The 19,089-nt window shown below is 37.4% G+C and overlaps 1 protein-coding gene across 3 annotated transcripts in view; it reads right to left on the bottom strand.

Annotated features, from left to right (window-relative positions):
* Positions 1-3,420: 3,420 nt before the first annotated feature.
* The window catches only part of Ostn (osteocrin), a 36,491-nt gene continuing 20,822 nt past the window's right edge, over positions 3,421-19,089 (bottom strand). For all 3 annotated transcript variants that reach the window (XM_041678238.1, XM_041678239.1, XM_041678240.1), the window contains 2 exons: positions 7,908-8,007; positions 3,421-4,257 (listed from right to left, as the gene is read on the bottom strand). In XM_041678238.1, the coding sequence (XP_041534172.1) occupies positions 7,920-8,007 (88 nt within the window). In that variant the 3' untranslated portion in view covers positions 3,421-4,257; positions 7,908-7,919. The remainder of the gene's footprint in view (positions 4,258-7,907; positions 8,008-19,089) is intronic.

Below are 19,089 nucleotides of genomic sequence, written 5' to 3'. Positions count from 1 at the left end.
AAAAAATTGAAAAGCATCTGAGAGAGTTAAAATAAATTATATAGTCTCAATTCACATGAAAAATATGCAATATTTTTCTTCCTCATTTTTATGACTGTGTTTTCTTTGGCTTCATTGGGACCATTTCCGTTGAGAATTCTAGGGATGAACACGTTACTAAGGAACAGAGATGCACAGTTTGCCTAACCACAGAAGAAAGTGATGCTAAATCTCTCAGAAATAGTATGTGAAGAAAATGTTGATAAAAGGACTTGTTTTGGGGACTCTTTTTTATGAATTTGCTTCTTCCAGAGCATCGGGGACTCTTTGACACCTTCTGCATGCCTAGAACAGGTGGGACTCTGTGCTCTGAAACAAAACCCAGAATGCACTGGCTTTCCTTGTTAGGTTTTAATTTCCCATGGCTCCATTTTTATTTTCATAAAGCTGAACAAGACTGTTTAATTAATTCCGGCCTCAGAGCTTAGGCTTAATTTTGCCTGACAACTGCTCTGACACAGAAGCATTCTCAAAATAACTTTCGAATTAAGGAATATTATGACTGCACTATTATGTGGCCCACGTGCATCCATTTGTTTTATAATACTGAGAAGTGCATTTGTATCTATGTACTAATGTGTAGTGTTGAATGATAAAAGTATTTCATAAAAGAGGATGATAGTATTTATTAAACTAGCATTTCATAAAAGAATAAATTCCTTTGATAAAGCTGAGGATACCTGAATAATGAAGACAACTGAAAGCCTAGTGGGGTGACATGTAATAAACTGAGACCCAAATGAGGTCTTTCAAGACAATGACAAAGGAAATTATCATGATTAGGGATAGGATAGGGAACTCAGCTGAGTGTATAACAAGATCTCAGAGGTTCTTTGAAAAGGTGATATTTAGGCTGACCTTCAGTGTTGGGAAGGTCGTGCAAGTGGTTGAAGAAAAGAAGCAACCCCCCCAAGGTGCTGTCGAAAGAGGAAACTAGCACTACAAAGGCCAAAGTAGGAAGGACTAGGCAGCCTTGAAAAAGGAAAGGAGTCAGTGTGCTTGTGGTCTGTGGGCAACGCCTGTGAAAGTCCAGTAAGGTAGGTGGGTTATAGCCCACTAGGCAAAGACAGTGGGCTGGCATTTTATTATAAGTAAACAAAGAAACAAGTATAAAAGCAAAACCTCTCCCCTGATGGAGGGAAAGCAGACCAAGATCAGCACATGCATCAAGTCTTTGAAATGTGACTTGCTACTCTGGAAACAGAGAATGTTGCTTCTCTTCATCAGTCACCAAGGACAAGCTCTGGTACACAAATGATGCCCATCTGACCACGAAGCTCTTATTCTACATACATCTGCCCTGGAATGAGCTTAGTTTCCTTCTAGAGAACAAATTTCATTGATAGTGTGCCAAGTATTTAGACAGAAGGTCTTTCTAGAAATGGTGTTGTCTTCTTAAAATCTAAGATCTGAAAATAGAGATGACAGAATGGATTAAAACTGGATTTCACATTTAAAAAAAAAGAAGAAGAAAATAAAGCGACCAGATTGAGCACCATGCCTGCAGTAGTGTGTATACCCCACCTCCGGAGCATACAAATACACAGGAGCAAACATGAGGCTATAAGAATTAAGGAAGCGCCTGTGTACTTACAAGAGTTGTGAGCCCAAGCACAAGGCTAGTATAAAGATTAAGATTCCAGTTTATGTTTAATAACACATTTAATTACTTTGTAAAAGATGGATAATGTTCCAGCACATTGAAACTTACACACCAAGCACAATGCCACTGTTGCTTTTTCTAAAATATAGTTAAGCCTTTAATAATTTAAGAAATTTAATTCTCCAAATGATATGGAGATTAAAGGTGCAATTTGGTAAATTTTTGTGTAGTGTTAAATTTGAAGACATTGTAGCTTAGGATTACATCCTTGCAGTCCAAGTTGGTTATGTAATTAACATTAGGACTCAAAAATTCATATTCACATATTCATTTGCTCTGTGTATCTCTATTTAGAAATGAGAAAAAGGGCTACTATGTCATGGCATGGGTATGTGGGTTCACATGGATCTGTGAAATGAAAACTCAGAGACACTTGAGAATGATCTTAGCCTTCACAATCTCAGGGGTCCCCAGCCTTGGTAGAGTAAAGCACTTTCTCTTCACCCAGGGCATTTTTAATTTTCCCCATGTTTACATTTTAGCCAGTAGATTTCCATATGCTCCAAACACCCTAAATGAAGTTTCCGAAAATATAATGCCAAGTGCAAATACCTGGTTTAGGAGGTACCATGGTTTTCTAGATTGCCCCAACCAAGTTTTACATAGGATTTGTATCAATGGGAAACTCTCAGACAAGATTCACACAGGGCAACAAAAGGTATCTCTAACACAAAGGATAGAGTAGGGCTGGTGCTAAAACTTCTGCAGCTAGGCCAGGTGTGGCCCAGCATGGGTTATGGCAGTGGAGAGAATGGGGGAGTGTCTGGGGGGTGCTAACTCTCTGGTACTAGGAAGTTCTTTCACATATATAACTTCAAATTATGGATTTTTAAATTGGTCCTTCCCAGGGGAATATAGCTGAATTTACTGATATACATTGTACTAAAAAAATCAAATGAGGGCTGGAGAGATGGCTCAGAGGTTAAGAGCACTGGCTGCTCTTCCAGAGGTCCTGAGTTCAATTCCCAACAACCACATGGTGGCTCATAACCATCTGTACTGAGATCTGGCACCCTCCTCTGGTGTGCGGGCATACATCGAGACAGAATGTTGTATACATAATAAAAAATAAATCTAAAAAAAATCAAATGAGATAGGCCATCACATTATCTTTATAACTGATGTTTTAATTTATAGTTAAGAAGATTCCATTTCAATCAGAATATTGCTGTTTATTTTTCTATTCTTTCTAATGTGGTGGTAAAACTAAGATGTATGAATTAAAGTAGGTCTAAGTTGAGAAATCTATTTTTTTCTTTTCTCATTGAAGTTGGCTTTATGAGACAAGTGCACTCACTACACAGAGTGGAGCATAAGTCATTATGTTGTAATATCTGACTTTAAGTCAGATGTGGTTGCATATTTTCCTTCCTTCCTTCTTTCCTTCCTTCCTTCCTTCCTTCCTTTCTTTCTTTTTCTTCCCTTGTTTCTTTCTCCTTTTGAAACAGAGGTCTCATGTTGCCTAGCCTCAACTTTCTACTTAGCTGAGGGTTGCCTTGAATTCCTGATCTTCCTGTTGTTATCTCCATGTGCTGGGATTACAGGCATGGATCACTATATTAACTAGACTGGAAATTGGTCTCTTTCATGCTAGGAAGGTACTCTGTCATTGATTTGCATTCCTTGCTCTCATAGCCTGTTTTTGAATTAAAGTAATGCAGAAAGCCAATTTGTACAGCTCAAATTCAAACTTTGATATGAGATAGTTTAGTCTAATATTGATTTTAGTATCTTTTATCAAAACAGAAAGAACTACTTGGTTGGGTTGGTAGCTTAGAAACATCTAAGGGAGAGAAAAAAACAAACAAAAACAACGGCTTCTAACATAGAAAACATTTGTACAGTACATCCCAATGCTGGGAAAAATAAGCAAAAGAGACGGCAATTTCTTTTCAAATAAATCTTTTAAATTCAGAGTTCTGCAAAACATTTCACAAAGGCCAATTATACTAATTTTCTTGTACTAACTTTTAGATATTACTTTCTAAAGAACACTATTGCTCAGCTTTGTCAAAATGTTTGTCCCTTTGCTACAGCTTCTACCACACTTGAAGCAGTCACTCACTTACTGCCTTTTCTATAAGCCTGGAGGGGAGATTTTCAGCAATTTGACGCATTTCAGAAGAACTAAAACACCTTCTTTCTATAAATCATTATGTATGCTGTACACATGCTCCTTTCCTTACTCTTCAGGTCTTTAAACCCTAGGTTTCTAGAAAGCATACCAGGTAACTGAATTGTAAAAGCACTAAGGACAAGAAAATATATAATACTTGAATATATAATACAACTGTTTTTAAAAGTAGGTTTGGGAACCACAATATGGTTTATGAATCATTAAAAATATCCCCCAAAGACATTCATGCACTGAAATAATCTGCACGACTTAACTAAAACCATAGCAACACTAGGGCATGATGAATTGAGGGGTCTCAAGCTTTGGGAAGGTTTGCAGAAGGTTAATTCTTTAACAAGTTCACCAGCAAGGAGCAATGAAGAACTTCACTGAAGCATCTTCTATAAGTTCTATGCCATTTCTCGCAAGTCAGACACATCTGTAAAAATGAAAGATGAAGTTGTTAAAACCGTCTTTGCCCTCTGCAGATCAGATGAAAATCTAAAACTTCAACAGTCAAGATGTAATCCTTTAATCACATGGTTCTTCGTGTCAGCTTTTAGTTACAAGGTATATTTTCTACCATAATGTAATAATTTCAAGTAACAGTGAGTTAAAAGCGCATTTGCGATGAATGAGCTAAGAACCTATGCTCAAGTTTCAATGGAAACTATAGTATTTGTCAGTTCTTTCTTGAGATATCAACTATTTCAAAATTCTCTTGAGTTTTTGATCTTAGTTCAAAGGGTGTTATGAAAAGCAAAAGAGAGATAAAGAAAGATCGACTAGAGCTTGTTTAGCATTAAGTACACATTAATAACTTTGTATTTTGGTCCTGATACAAGAATTCAATCTTACACAATCTTTTACACATGAGATTCCTGCTGTATTTTGGAGTCCTGATAATATACATGAGCGATGATGCCAACACCATGCTAAGATGAAATTGTTGATCAATGATATGTGCCTTACATCCATTAAAGGAAAGTCTTAACTCAGGAAGTAGCAAGTGACTGCCATTTTCAATGACTTTGTTTCTAATGCCATGAAGTAGGTGATCCCGCCTTCAATACTACTTTCTAATTCCTCCTAGAAAAACTGAAAGCATGCACACAATATCTATTGAATGTGAGTTGCTTAAGCCAATGTCTCTACAGTCTCAAACCTTTAGTAAGATGTGGTTCTGCTGATTGGAATAAAATACGTAAATACCAGATAATACTCCTTTCCAAAATATAGAAGATGAGCAATTGGCTTCTTCTCTGGAAACTTGTTAATTTCTAGCAGTTGTTTGTGGAGTTGACCTTAAACCAAACCAATTTTCTATGACTAGGGAGCAGTTTCACTTTTGGTGTGAAACCTCAATGTGAAACCCAGAAGGGAAAAACCCATAGCTAAACCTCCTCCAAGGGAAAGCACTTCAGCCCCCATGGAACCAAAAGAGACAGAGCATGTGTTCTCTGTGGTTTTCCCTATGACAGTTAGGGCTGCGGGTATACCCTATGGAGGTATTACACTTGCCTAGCATATGAAGGAGCTTGAATTTGATCCCTGGCACCAACTGACTGACCAAAACTGACAAACATCAATAGTCTGGAATCAAGGAAACTTGGTGGGTCAGAAAGAGAATATTGACCTAGAGAGTGAACCACCTGATTTCTCCACCTTGCTCTACATAAGATTTGTAACATGTGGATTGCACCGATGGTCATTAAATTTCCTGAACTCTTTGGGCAAAGCAAGACTTTATGTTCTCAAATCTGCGATTAACTGCTTGACTGTATGAACGCTCCTTAACAATGCTCAAAGTCTTATCTTGTAAATGTTATGCTGTACAAACTGCACCCACTCTTTAGTGCAAAGAAATATTGTGATAGTAAAAATATGTATTAGCAATAACAGAAATTTGAATCAAAATTGTGTATAATTTTATAGGTTTTATTCCCCATTCAAATCTTGGTGACAATGTTGGGAAATTACAAAAACATAATGACTGAGAAGTGACTGATGGAGAAGAGAGAAATGGATAATGTCCACTTTCTTCTAGGCCTTCACAGGTGATATTACTGTCTTCAGGGTTGACTGGGAACGGCCATTCTTACAACGACACTCTGGAGTTTGCTAAGTGGATGGTAGTGCAGAAACTTGTATGTCACTACCATACTTTGGACATGATAGCAGCTGGGCTATCTTCTTTCTGTCCAAGATTCCTACTGTGTGAAAATTCATATGAAAATGAGTTTCCTATATTGACTATTATATGAATTTTTGGAAATTGAGAAATATGAAAGCATGTGATAATGAAGAATGGCAAAAGAATACGCAGAAATCAGTGAGAATTATATCAAGCTCAGAGTCATGTTAATGTATCAAGAAATTGGAAGACGTGCCCTTGGTTCCAGGAAATACTAGGCTTTTAATAACTATTAGCTAACTCTTGTTCAAATATAAGCGCAGCAGTTGTTAGCAGACCCAAGGAATGATCACATTTAGTCTATTTCTAGATATGAAGGAAATAGCTCTGTGTGAGTTTTGAGGCTAGTACCGTTCAAAAGGCAGTGATGCCCTCAGTAATCAGTGCATGCTCTTGCTTTCAAGGGGACTTGGTGACTACAGATCATCAATATTGAAGAATCTTGGGCATCAACACTTCTTTTAATTAAGTCATTATAATAAAATATTGACCATAATTATGACTTTAGAGTTATTGAAGGGAAAGAAAAACCATTTTAATTATGAAAGGATTAGGCCATTGTCATAAAGGAAGCAGAAAACAGAATTCCCATGTCTCTGTACTGAGATGGTTAGAGCAGCTGCAGGTTGTAGGAATTCTTTGGAAAAAAGGGTGAACCTTTCATGAGCTTTACTGAAAGGAACCATGTCACCTGGATGTCAAAATCAATAAACGTTTCTTGTTCGTGATATAATTTATTTTAGTGAACCAAAAATGTAATATATCATGTTCTTTTAGTTTTCTTCTTACTGCTTTCTGACCAAAAGCTATTTGGGAAGGAAACTTGGCTTATACTTGCAAGTGGTCCATCACTGAGGGAAGGCAGTGCAGGAACACACAGCAGAAGAATGAAGGTAGAAACCAAGATGTACCATTGACTGGCATAATGTCTAGTTTGCTCCCATGCACATTCTTAGTTAGTCTTCTTACATAGTCCAAGCCCCTTCACAGTAGGCCTGGTCCATCTGATCCAGGCAGTTCCTCAGTCAGGTTTGCCTCTCTGTGAGTGCTTTGCTATGTGAAGTTAACTAGGACAAATATTGTTAGAACCTTAACTCTTACTTGCACATCAGCCTTAGACAATTGCACAGGATTTTGTAAAAATTTATTGCTATGAAGCATTGGGATGGGTGACTTTTCTATTGGAAAGAAAAAATTCGGCGCCCCTCAAGTGTGTCCAACCTACAACTTTTGAGCTGCATAGCCTCGAGGTATCTATGAATGTAGCACAATGTAAATTGTAAATTTACGTGAACTATTATCACACTTTGAGCATGTATGAAGCTTTAAAACTTGATGTACTTTGAGTGTGAACTTGGAAGATAGATAAAAATGTTATGTTGTTGTCTCAAAAATTTGGACAATCTTCTTAGGCTGTTTGTTTCCTTTCTAAAAGTCCTCTAAATCATTTAGCATCAAAAAAGTCAGGTGGTGGTGGGCATGTCTTTAATCCCAGCTCTTGGGAGGCAGAGACAGAGGCAGGTGAGTTTCTGTGAGGTCAAGGCCAACCTGGTCTACAGAGCAAGTTCCAGGAAAGGCTTCATAGCAACACAGAGAAACCCTGACTTGAAAAACCAAAATAAATAAATAAATAAAATAAAAATAAAAAAAATGAAATAAAATTGACTAAATAAATATTTGCAAATGTGTATATATATATATATATATGTGTGCATGTACACACATACACCCACGCACGTGTGCGCGTGCGCGCGCACACACACACACACACACACACACACACACACAAATATGCTAAAATCCCCAAAAGGACATTTACAAGTAGGGATGGGTCCATTTGTCTAGTATGAAATGTTTTCTAGCACCCGTCCATAGAGTCGTGGAATTTTACTTACGAAGGTAATTCGTCAGCCTCTGGAACTAGAAAGTCGGTTTCTCCCAATCCGATCCATGGGAATTCCAAAACGTTGCTTTTTTGAATGATCTACTACTTTCCTGTGACAAACCATGGAGAATATTTTATGCCAGTGTCCAAGTTATCAAACATTACTTTTGCTTTTTAATTAAATGCAAGTCTGAGGCTTTCTTCAGAAGTGGGAACAAAAATTAGATACTGTTTACCAGTTAGCATTTTCATCTCTGACCATTTGTCAAGAAAATGAAAATTCAGAGAAGCAGATTCAAATCATATAGCTCCCATGGAAACTCACATCTTATCAGAATATTAAACTGTCAATGACCTAGTTGATGAACTCCTCTGCCTCTGCAGATTTCATTCTCATATTGCACTCAGATCTCTAAATGGAGCCTATGAAGAAGGATAATGGATGGAGAAAGGAAAATGTATAGAAGCTAAAACTGATGTGGCAGAAGCCTGCCTCTCATACATTCTCTGAGATGTCTAGTGAAATTGCTTTGTATGTAATCATCTGTGTCTGCTTAGATATTTTCTGCATCAAGGATTGGTTGCAGAAATGAACTGTAATGATATAATTTTCTGCTCAGTGACCATTGTGTTAGTCACTTTCCACTGTTGGGATAAAACACCATGGCCAAGGCAAAATATAGAAGGAAGGGCTTATTTGGGCTTATGGCTCCAGAGTGAAAAGAGTTCATTACCATCACAGTGGGGAAGTGGCTGTGAGTAGTCATGTCAGCCTGAGTAGCAGAGAATTTACAACTTGAACCTCAAGCACCAAGCAGTGAGAGTGTTCTAGGAATGGTGGGAAGTTTTGAACCTCAAAGCCCATCCTTAGTTATATAACCCCCCCAGCAAAGCTGCACTTCCTAAACTAACCCAAATGGTTCCATCAAATGGGGAACATATACTCAAACATTTGAGCCTATGGGACACTTCAAACTATCACCACTTCCATGAAGGGAAACTTACTACCTTATAAAATAACAGGAAATAGATAATTTGTAGAATTAGCTTAAATCCAATGAACAAGACTTATAAGAAAGTAGACATACTAGTCATGCTTCAAGAGTTTGGTGTAAGCCCGGCGGTGGTGGAGCACGCCTTTAATCCCAGCACTTGGGAGGCAGAGGCAGGCGGATCTCTGTGAGGTCGAGACCAGCCTGGTCTACAGAGCTAGTTCCAGGACAGGCTCCAAAGCCACAGAGAAACCCTGTCTCGAAGACCAAAAAAAAAAAAAAAGAGTTGGTGTAATTATAAAAAATGTGTGCTAGAATAAAAAATCTTCTCTGTATTTTGTTATTTTTTTATATATATATTTTGAGATAGGGTCTCTCTATATAATTCTGGCTATCCCTGTAGCTCACTCTGAATACTAGGTTGGCCTCAAACTCACAGAGATTTGCCTGCCCCAACCTTGCTAATGCTGGGTTTAAAGGTGTGCAACACTACGTAGGGCTCTTCTCCGTATCATAAATTAACTAACTTTGCCAAGGCTAACACAAATAAACATTTAATTTATCATTTTCTTGTAGCAATGAGAATAATGTCTTCCCATGAGTTTCCACATTGAAGTCCCTGACCCATAATATGTAATTTTATATAGCCCAACCAAGTTTCAGATAAGATTAAATTTATAGATAAGAAGATTATGCTGATTATTCCTGAGTGGACCTGGTGTCTTTTTATAATAGTTCCAAGAAGCAGATGACAGTGGCAGAAGGGAACCTTGGGCATCAGGTAATCAAAGCAGTCTGAGAGGGACCACAATGACCGAGGACAGCATGAAGATGAGAAAGTCATGAACGAAGGAATGCTGCGGCTCCTTCAGGTTTTTGCAAGGAAAATGGGACCTCAGTTTTTCAAGCATAAGAGCTGAACTCTGCCAACAATTCAAAAGAGATGAAAATGCTTTTCCTGGAGAAACCTGGAAGATTACAGCCTGATGATACCTTCACATCATCTGTTTCCAGCAGGAAGACAAGGCAAGAGTGTGAGAGAACACATAAATAGGGGTTTATATGCCATCATTGGCTAGAAATCAGGCACATCTCTACCTAACAGAAAAAGAGAATGGGAGAATTGGCCTGCAATGATGGACCGTGAGTGATAAGGATAACCTTGATCAACAAAATTATGAGTTAGAAATTTATTGTAATTTATTATGGTATCAACAAGAACTGTGAAAAAAATTATTTGTTTAGTTTTCTAAAAATAAGTGTACTATTCTTATAGAGTATATAAATTACACCAGAACATTCACTGGTTCTCAGAATTGTTTCCCAAATCTCAGGTAAAAGAAATTTTTATGACATTTTTCTTGCATTTTGGTAGCTGATTGTAATTTATTATGGTATCAACAAGAACAAATATATTTCTTTGTATGATTCAGGGTTTACCTTAAGTGCTATGGGGCTAAAAAAAAACAAGATATTAAATTGATGTGGTTTCCCCTTCCTTCAAATTGATTTCTTCATACTATCCATCATTAAAATTACTGGACAGGTTAGGCAGAAGCCAATGTTGGGCAGAGAAGAATGCTTAGGGGTGACAAGTCCAAAAAGTCAGTAATGAATAGAATCCCCCCCCCAGGTTTTAAAAAAGGGGAAGGAAATGACAGCTCCCAAGGCCCCTTTAAGTTCAAGTGCTGTGAAAAAAAATTATTTGTTTAGTTTTCTAAAAATAAGTGTACTATTCTTATAGAGTATATAAATTACACCAGAACGTTCACTGGTTCTCAGAATTGTTTCCCAAATCTCAGGTAAAAGAAATTTTTATGACATTTTTCTTGCATTTTGGTAGCTGATGTTTTTCTGCACAAACAAATGAGTAGGGGCTGTACTTGTGGAAAAAGCAAAATAATTAACTTCCTTCCATCCAAGCCATAACCAGTCTCTCCTCTTGCTGTCCCCAGATTTGATCTAAAATGAGTTAGGGACCAGGAATTAGGACTTGATCATTGATGAGTTATTTTACTTAATGTTTCTGGGATCCTTGGCAATTCTGTTATTCTAAGCAATTCTTCATTGTCTGATAAAATTTAGGTACTACCTGGTGTTCCTATCCGTTGGAGCTTTAAATGCATTCAAAACTCTTACTTGTTAGGTACTATTTGGTTACAGTGTTGCTACTTGTCTCTCAGTGCCTGGTTCATGTTGACAATGGCGACTGAGGTGACACATGCAGAGATATTTACACATATCTTCAGCTGGTGCTCTTGCTAGTCCAGTTGAATTATTTCCAGACTATTTGAGCTCTGTCAGAGCAGAAGACTGGGCTCAGTGGGCAGAGATAGGTAGCATATGGTTTTGTTCTAACATCTTAATTACTTCAATTCATTTTATCAAATGTGGGATCAGCTGCAAAAACTTTATCTAGAAACAATTTATCATGAGCTTGCGCATATAAATAGGCTCAATATATAAGCAAATTAGTACTTAAAAAAAGCAAAACCAATTATATTCAAAAAGTCAAGGAAAATCAGAATGGCTCATGAAGTCCAGGAGTTTATGTATATTTTATATCAGTTCAGAAACAAAATGGCAAACTGGCAGTTTTCTTAATTTTTGTCTAATATCAAATATGTACATAAATCTGTAACAGAGGCACTGACAGGAGTACTCCCTGTGCACCGAAGGAAAGTTTGGCAGTCTAATTTCACATAGGAAAGATATACTTCTGACTGTCTAGTCCCTCTTGTGACAAAATGATGTAATGACATGGCTTATATTAGACACAGGTAAAAAAGCATTCTCCCTTTTTATGGAAAAATACCCTGTGAGCAGTTTTAAGAGATGTATTATCTAGCAAACTAATACAAGCAGAGTGTTTGGATTGTTTATTTTCAACATGGCTTTTATATTTACAATATAATATAGACTTACCATGTCAAATAGAATATCCTTTGATGTCTATATCTATCCTTTCTAAAACTGGGTTGCCATTGTTAAAAAGCAGTAGAAATTGTATTTAAGTATTTTATTAAGTATACACCACATATGCCAATGGGACCATTACTCATCTCTGCCTGGTTTAAAGAAAACAGAAAAGAACATCCATACTTGCAGCACCAGCAAATGATACAGAATTTAACCTGAAAAGTAGGCATCCCACTGTCTCCTGCCAAGTCACATCCCTCTGGTAGCCCTGTCCCAGTATTCTTCTGCAGACTCAAGCTTAGTCTAATCATGTTTCTGCCTCACCTTACCTTATGTGTGTTGTTTAAAGCTCTGATACTTGCTTCAGGCAGTTTTAGAATTTTCCTTAACGAAATTACATGCTACAGACCTAATGTAAAACCTATTATTATTGAGAATGTTATAAGCGTCAGTACTATTGTTACTCCTAATAACTGTACTATTAATTATGCCTGCAGAACATATGATACACTAGAAGTTTGTTAACAGACTAAATCCTGTGTTCTAATCATAAAAACAGGTGCCGTGGGAGTTGATTGATATGCCAACTAGCTTCTCTGTGTGATAATGTCACAATGCATCCATGTGTCAAATATCATCTGTGATTTTGATTTTTTTTTACATTCAAAACCTGTGGTGTGTGTGTGAGAGAGAGAGGGGGAAAGAGGGAGGAGAGAGAGAGAAAGAGAGAGAGGGAGGGAGACAGAGAGAGAGAGAGAGAGAGAGAGAGAGAGAGAGAGGATAACTTTTGGGAATCAGTTCTCTTAACAGTGTGGGTCCCAGGGAACCAACCCAAGACATTTGGTAAATAGGGTTACCCTCTGAGTTGTCTTGCCAACCCCAGTCCATTTCTAAGAGTAAACTGTTTTCTGTCGAACATGCCCCACTAAATCTGAAAAAATTAAAGCCATCATGGATGAATTCTCTATTTCAGTAAAGCTATGTATTTTAAAATACATTCATGTTGATGTGTAGCTACAACTGCTTTTCTTTTCTTTTTAATTAAAGTGTTCCATTGAATAAATGTATAATATTTGTTAATTCATCATGCTACTCAGGGAAGCTTGAGGAGTTGAATTTTTTGGTGATGCTGTATACTGTTCAGTTGATAACTGTTTGATTCATAACTTTCAACTTTATTTAGGGATTTCTGGGCATTATACAGAGTTGCCACCTATGAATATATTTAATTTTATTGTTTAGTACCAGATTTTCCCATATTCTTACATATTTGCAAACCTGAGAGCCATGTGCCACAGTTTCTTTTGTTTCAAGAGTATTCCAGGCCCCAGGACATGTCCTTACAGTTTTAACAGTCTGATTTCATAGATACTCTCTTATACTGGATGTAATTAACTTTTGTATTTCTAATGAAGCCTCCTGCCTCCACTTGTTCATTGCCCACCTGGATTCCTTCTTTTGGAAGTGTCTGCTTAATCAACCTATGTTTTTTTCTTACTCTTTTGTTCTCCTTTCAAATATTGATGGTAGGTAGGCTTGGTTTTCAGTAAATATGACATTTTGTCAGTCTTATGTACTAACTTTCTGCTTTCACTTTCTTGGTTTTTTTTTTTATAAGAAAATCTTTAACGGTACCTCAATGAATATCAACATTTCCATCTTATTTAATGAGTTCTTTCTGTCTCATAATTCTAGGTTCGGCTTATTGAATTTCTTGAAAATCTTATTACAGCTTTGACTCGAATTGAATTGACTCTATGGTATAAGTCGATCTGTGGAAAACTAAGATCGCTATGAATGTGTCTTGCTAGCCCAGATGATTTATCACTTGGGGTAGTTTGATGTCTTCAGTGATGAAATGTTATAGTTGTTTCCATAAAGACCATGCATAGCTTGTGGAATTTCATTTGTTGTAAGTGATATCACATAAGATTATAAGCTGTAGGAGTGTGTGTGCATGTGTGTGTGTGTGTGTGTGTGTGTGTGTGTGTGCATGTGTGTATGTGACTTTTACTTGATTAAAAATTTTCTAGTGTTCAATTATTGGTGACTTTAGTCTTGAATGAAATTGATTTTTTGTTGTGATTTTCTTGCATCTCTTGAGATGATACAGCTTATTTCTTTACTGTTAATTCCAATAGTTAATTTTCTAAAAATAATAACCTTTATAGAGCAAACCAATGAGATAATGTGTGTTGTTTTACATACCTGACTGGACTCTCTCAGCTATTTTTGGAGGATGGTTGCATCTGTGGTCACTAATGTGGCTGTCATGTTAAGTTCTTTCCTTGGTCATTCCCTATATGGTTTCAATAGTTAAGCAATTTTACTTTATTATATGGGATTAAAATTACATCTTTTTTTCAAGGGTGTGAAATCCTCCTTTTGAATTTTATCTTGAGTTTTAAGGCTCATTTTCAGACTATCCATTCATGAATTTCATGTACAAATGTTGGTTGAATATGAAACTTTTTTGTTACCCTGTGTGTGGTTGGGAGTCTCAAGGAAAGGACCTTGGATTGAGGGTCTGGATAATGTTCCCTAACAACAGTCTGGTTTGTTGCTGCATTTTAAGAATACAATAAAATGCTAGGCTCTTTTAGGAAAGGCCATCGGCTCACCAACATGGAAAACTACCCAGAGAAAGGATGCAGTAATTGCTCATAGAGGACATTTTTTTTTCAATAAGTCCGTAAGATTAGAAAACAAGGAATTGTATTATAGTAAAAAACTTAACAAGAATGTAGCGGCCAGGGTCAATTTAGGCTCCTCACTGTGTAGTCTCCTACACTGGGAAGAGCCAACTTTCATAGCCAGTGTGGAAAAGACACTGTGTAAAGTCTTATAAACTGCTCTGCCTTCTGCCTTTCCTAGCTGGACTATTAGTTCTGTGGGGCATCTAGTTGCCATTTCCCTAAAAGCCTCATAAAAAGTTTGCATGGCAAAGAATGGAAATCTTCTGCCAATAGCCTGAGAGAAACAAAGTCATCCCAGCCATGAGTGGGCCAATTTGGAAGTAGATGTTCTAGCCTCCAGGGCCCCTCAACTGACTACAGCCCTTGTGGAGAGCTGTGCCAAGTACATGAGTTGATTATTTACATCTTATTTTTCTATTATTCCCGAATGTGGTTTTGAAGAAAAAAGGCATTATATATTGACTATTTAAAACAACTTTGTCGGTTGAATTAAATACATTTTCAATCTAACATTGGCAGATTGAATCTTGAAAACCTATTTTCAAATTTAAATGTGACTTGTGGTCATTCTCTTTAATACCTTTTAGTTCCTTTCTTTGGTCTTCTTAATCTTCCCTCATATACCATACCATTAATTCCAAGATAGTTACTTACATTTCAATATGCCCCCTCACCCTTTCTGGAGTCTCCATTTCAGTATTCAAAATTGTCAGATTCCAAGATAACTCTATACTGCTGCATGCCCTGCTCCTTGGGTTGTTCAGAGAACCCCAAAACTGGGTGTGACTTTTAGTCTTATGAGTCTCACAGTATTAGATAATGAACTACCAGGCAAAAAAAAAAAAAAATTCCCAAACTGAGTAGATCGATACTTTTGTTCTCACATAATATCTCTGCAGAAAAAGGAGCACAAACATGACTTGCTGTTTCTCGAAAGAAAACCAAGAAAAATATGGCTGTCCAACAGTAGATCAAGGACCTTCCTGCATTAGATACACTTGCATGGAAGGGTCTTTTTACCCCATAAAGACAAGAAGGAAATAGATGAGCATGTTCTGTCCTTTCTGCCAAAATGAGGAAGCACTAGAAGCTGTACTTCCCCAGGGAAGAAGCGAACAAGGGGTGGGGCAAGCATCAATCATTTTCTCACAGAAGTGCTTCCTTAAGTTGTGAGTTTAGGTCATACAGGGAAGCACCGCTTCAGTGAGAAAGGTTATATCTGATGTAGCATTTTATCTCAAAGGTAGTAATTTACCTTATGTAGATTTTATTACATTTGTGATGATGATGCTATCTTCTAAAGTGTTTTCTCCAAGGAATGTGAGCTGAGTGTTCACGCATTCAACAAGCATTCAGACAGAAACCACAAACACTGCGTCCAATAGTGAGAACTAAGTAACCAAAGTAACCCAGCTACAACTCTCTGGAGACACTCTGCAGAGTCACAGACTACATAGTGATCCTCACGGACTTGCCTCACAACTTTCTTGCGAAGTGATCGAACATTTCAAACACTCACCTAGCAAATAGATTTACACTAAAATACTGCGTAGAAATTTGCTTTTGGAAGGGTGAGTAAAGTACATTGAAAACTCTCTATCAACTCCATATTTTCTTTTTGAGAGAAAGTTGTTGACCTTCACATACAAGTTGGGTAAGGTTGACAAGCACAAGGTGAATTGAGGTGTTGAAGAGACTGGCAGTAAAGAACAAGCTCTGGCAAGAGTGGCCCAAGACCGTTATGCTCAAGGGCATTTCCCAGTGCAGAGCCAGGCCATTAAACAAGGAGGACAGAAGCCTGTGAAAGGGGTGGTGTCCTCTGGATAGTTTCCTGTGTTCTAACATCTGGAATAGAACCCATTTAGAACTATCTCTTCCAGACATCAGCATATAAAAACTGAAATAGCTAGCTTGGCCTATGAGATGACTCAACTGGCCCAGGTCAGTCATGTTGCTTTATAATGAATCAAAATGGATGTAAGCTATTAGGCTGTTCGTCTTGGTCTTTGGGACTGCCATCGAGAAGGGCAGTCACATCAGTAAATTGAATCTGACAACATTATTCTCCACTTTAGCCTGGACCTCCAACAGTTGTAGGGCAAGAGACCCATTTTCATTGGTATGGAATGTTAAGAATTTACTTGATGGATATATTCAAAGATAATGTCACTAATCCTAAACTTTGATAAGTACATTATTCACGGAGTTTTAATTTCTGTGAAGGAGTTTTAAATGGAGTATATTGAACTTGAAGTTAAATAATAAAAGATAAATTATAAGTAGGTAATGTCAGGAATATAATTTTGTTTGTCTGAAAATCATTCAAATGAGGTAGTAGACTTACATAACATTTAGAAGGCTACTGCTACAATTGATGGTGTCCAGTCTTAAACTCTAAAAGGAGTATTGTTAAATGTATCAGGAGAAATTTCTTGGGAGCAAGTTACTGGAGAACAGCAGTGCTTTTCTTCTACCTTCCACGAGGAGAAGGCCTTTGCGAAAACATTCAGGACAGTCTGATGGTAGACCAGATGGACAAGTGTCTTCCAAATCTAAGAGCAAAGAGCTGTGAGAGTCAGCCTCATGTAGTGAGGATGGGACTATTCATAAAACAACTTTACTTGGTATTCAAAATCAACTATATAAAGCATGTGGTTTGATTTAGGTTTAGTGTAACAGGGGCATCTCTAAGGGTTTCCTGCCAACTCTGATGTTGGTGGTGGTGCCAAATGAGCAGTCCATGAAGACAGGATGAAGATGAAGAGTGTGCCTGACTTTCCAGAGGGAAATCTCTGCTCAGGGCAAAGCTGTTTATAATAATTCTAGTGGGTGATATGTGATGACCAGCAGAAACATCCTCTGTTGTAGGGATTTAAGAAGCCCTACAAGCTGAAAAACCAGGTTTTGATAGTGCCTGTTAATAACTCTTAACTTCCCAGTTGTAATAGTAAGCTCCAACTTAAGCTTCCACAAAAAACCAGAGGAGGTACAGGGGAAGTGGTAGAGGGGACACAGATCACAGCCCATTCCCACTTCAACTCACCTGCTTGAACAGGCTGAAACCAGGCAAAGGAACATTTTTATAAAACTCAAGGTTGCATAATGGAGTGTAAGTAGACACTTTCATCTGTGACTTTTTAAAAAGACAAAGTAAACATACTCATTGTGTACATGTGACCAGTGGCATCATAGTCACCCTTGATATCAATTAAGGGATGGAAAAAAATCTTCCCAGGTTGCCTAGAAAAAGTGTAAGTTTTCTTTTCTGTGGAGTTCTTCTATCTTGGATTTATAAGAATAATGTTTTAGAACAAAATGTTTACTGGTCCAGTTTGGAAGGGTGTTTATAATTAAACTATGAATCTTTCATCTTCTCTCCAGGCTTGTCTGTTTATTTTTTTCTATTTTAACTTTCAGCCTTAGGAGGCTGAAGGTTTTAAATAAATGTTCCTGTGTTCCTTGGTTTTCCATTGAGTGAAGAAATGGGTGGCCTTGGATAGGGAGAAGGGAGGAGGAACAGGAAGACCTTGGGATTGCCTTTACCTGTCCTCCTCAAATTACCTTGGGAAAATTTCCCCTGAGTTATGCTCTGATTTACAGAATCCTCTTTCAGTTTGTCTTAGGCCAGGGCCTTGGGCTGCTGTGTACCCATTATCATTTGTCTATATTTAGAGTTTGTATATAGCCTCTGGTGAAATAGCCTCTCCAAATTTTCTATTTCTGAAGTGTTACTTTTTTTTTGGGGGGGGGGGTGAGGGGAGAGACAGGAGAACACAATAATATTACTTCCTTTGGTGACCTAAAAATATTAATGGGATGATATGAATAATACTTGTAAAAAATGTTCAAATACAGAGCAATGTCATTGTTATTTTCAATGTGTATTCAATATTGTGTGGTGCCATTCTCCAGAAAAATCCCAGGTCAGTTGTCAGTATCAGTCGCCTAAAGGATCTACTTAAGATGTAATCATGCCTGCTCCTTTTTATTTAAAAAAAATGGAGCAGATGTTCATTAACTTCAGACATTTAATAAAAATGCTGAGATGGGAAAAGTATATAAATTCAAAGCATGGTTGAATTTGCCTTTAAAATTAAGGTAATTTTCCCAAGCACCTGAAAATAAGTTTTGTGTCATTTTCAGAAGAAAATTAATGTCAAATAGCAGAAAGTGAGAAGCGTTGAACATCTTTTTGCTTCCTACAGTCTGGCACAGACCCTGCTTTGTTTAACGCACTCCTCGCTTATTTTGTTTCTGGTTTTCCCCATTTGTTCGTTCCTACATCCTTCTGACTTCATCTCTTAGTAGACCTTTCAAAAGCATACAATCCTTTCTAAATACTGTATTCCAGGTATAAATAATGTGCATTGTATATTTACGACTCTGTTCTCTCAAACCAGGGACATGAATTCATATAAACCCAATCTCCAAACGTGGACAAGTATGGCTCTCTCAGTTTTATTGGCTTGTAACTGAAACACAGCATTTACTTCAATTATCCGTGCAGAGGACAAGTCAGAAGGCATTAAGTGCTTGGAACTTTGTGACACAGAGAAAATCTTGAGTTTGAATAAAAATTGCTTAT

The sequence above is a fragment of the Microtus oregoni genome, unplaced genomic scaffold (genome assembly GCF_018167655.1).
Source record: "Microtus oregoni isolate MIOR12 unplaced genomic scaffold, Mior012 000029F_ref0000214, whole genome shotgun sequence".
In the NCBI taxonomy this organism is placed as follows: Eukaryota; Metazoa; Chordata; class Mammalia; order Rodentia; family Cricetidae; genus Microtus; species Microtus oregoni.
Note: the sequence above shows the minus strand (reverse complement) of the source record. Positions and strands in the feature narration are given on the sequence as shown.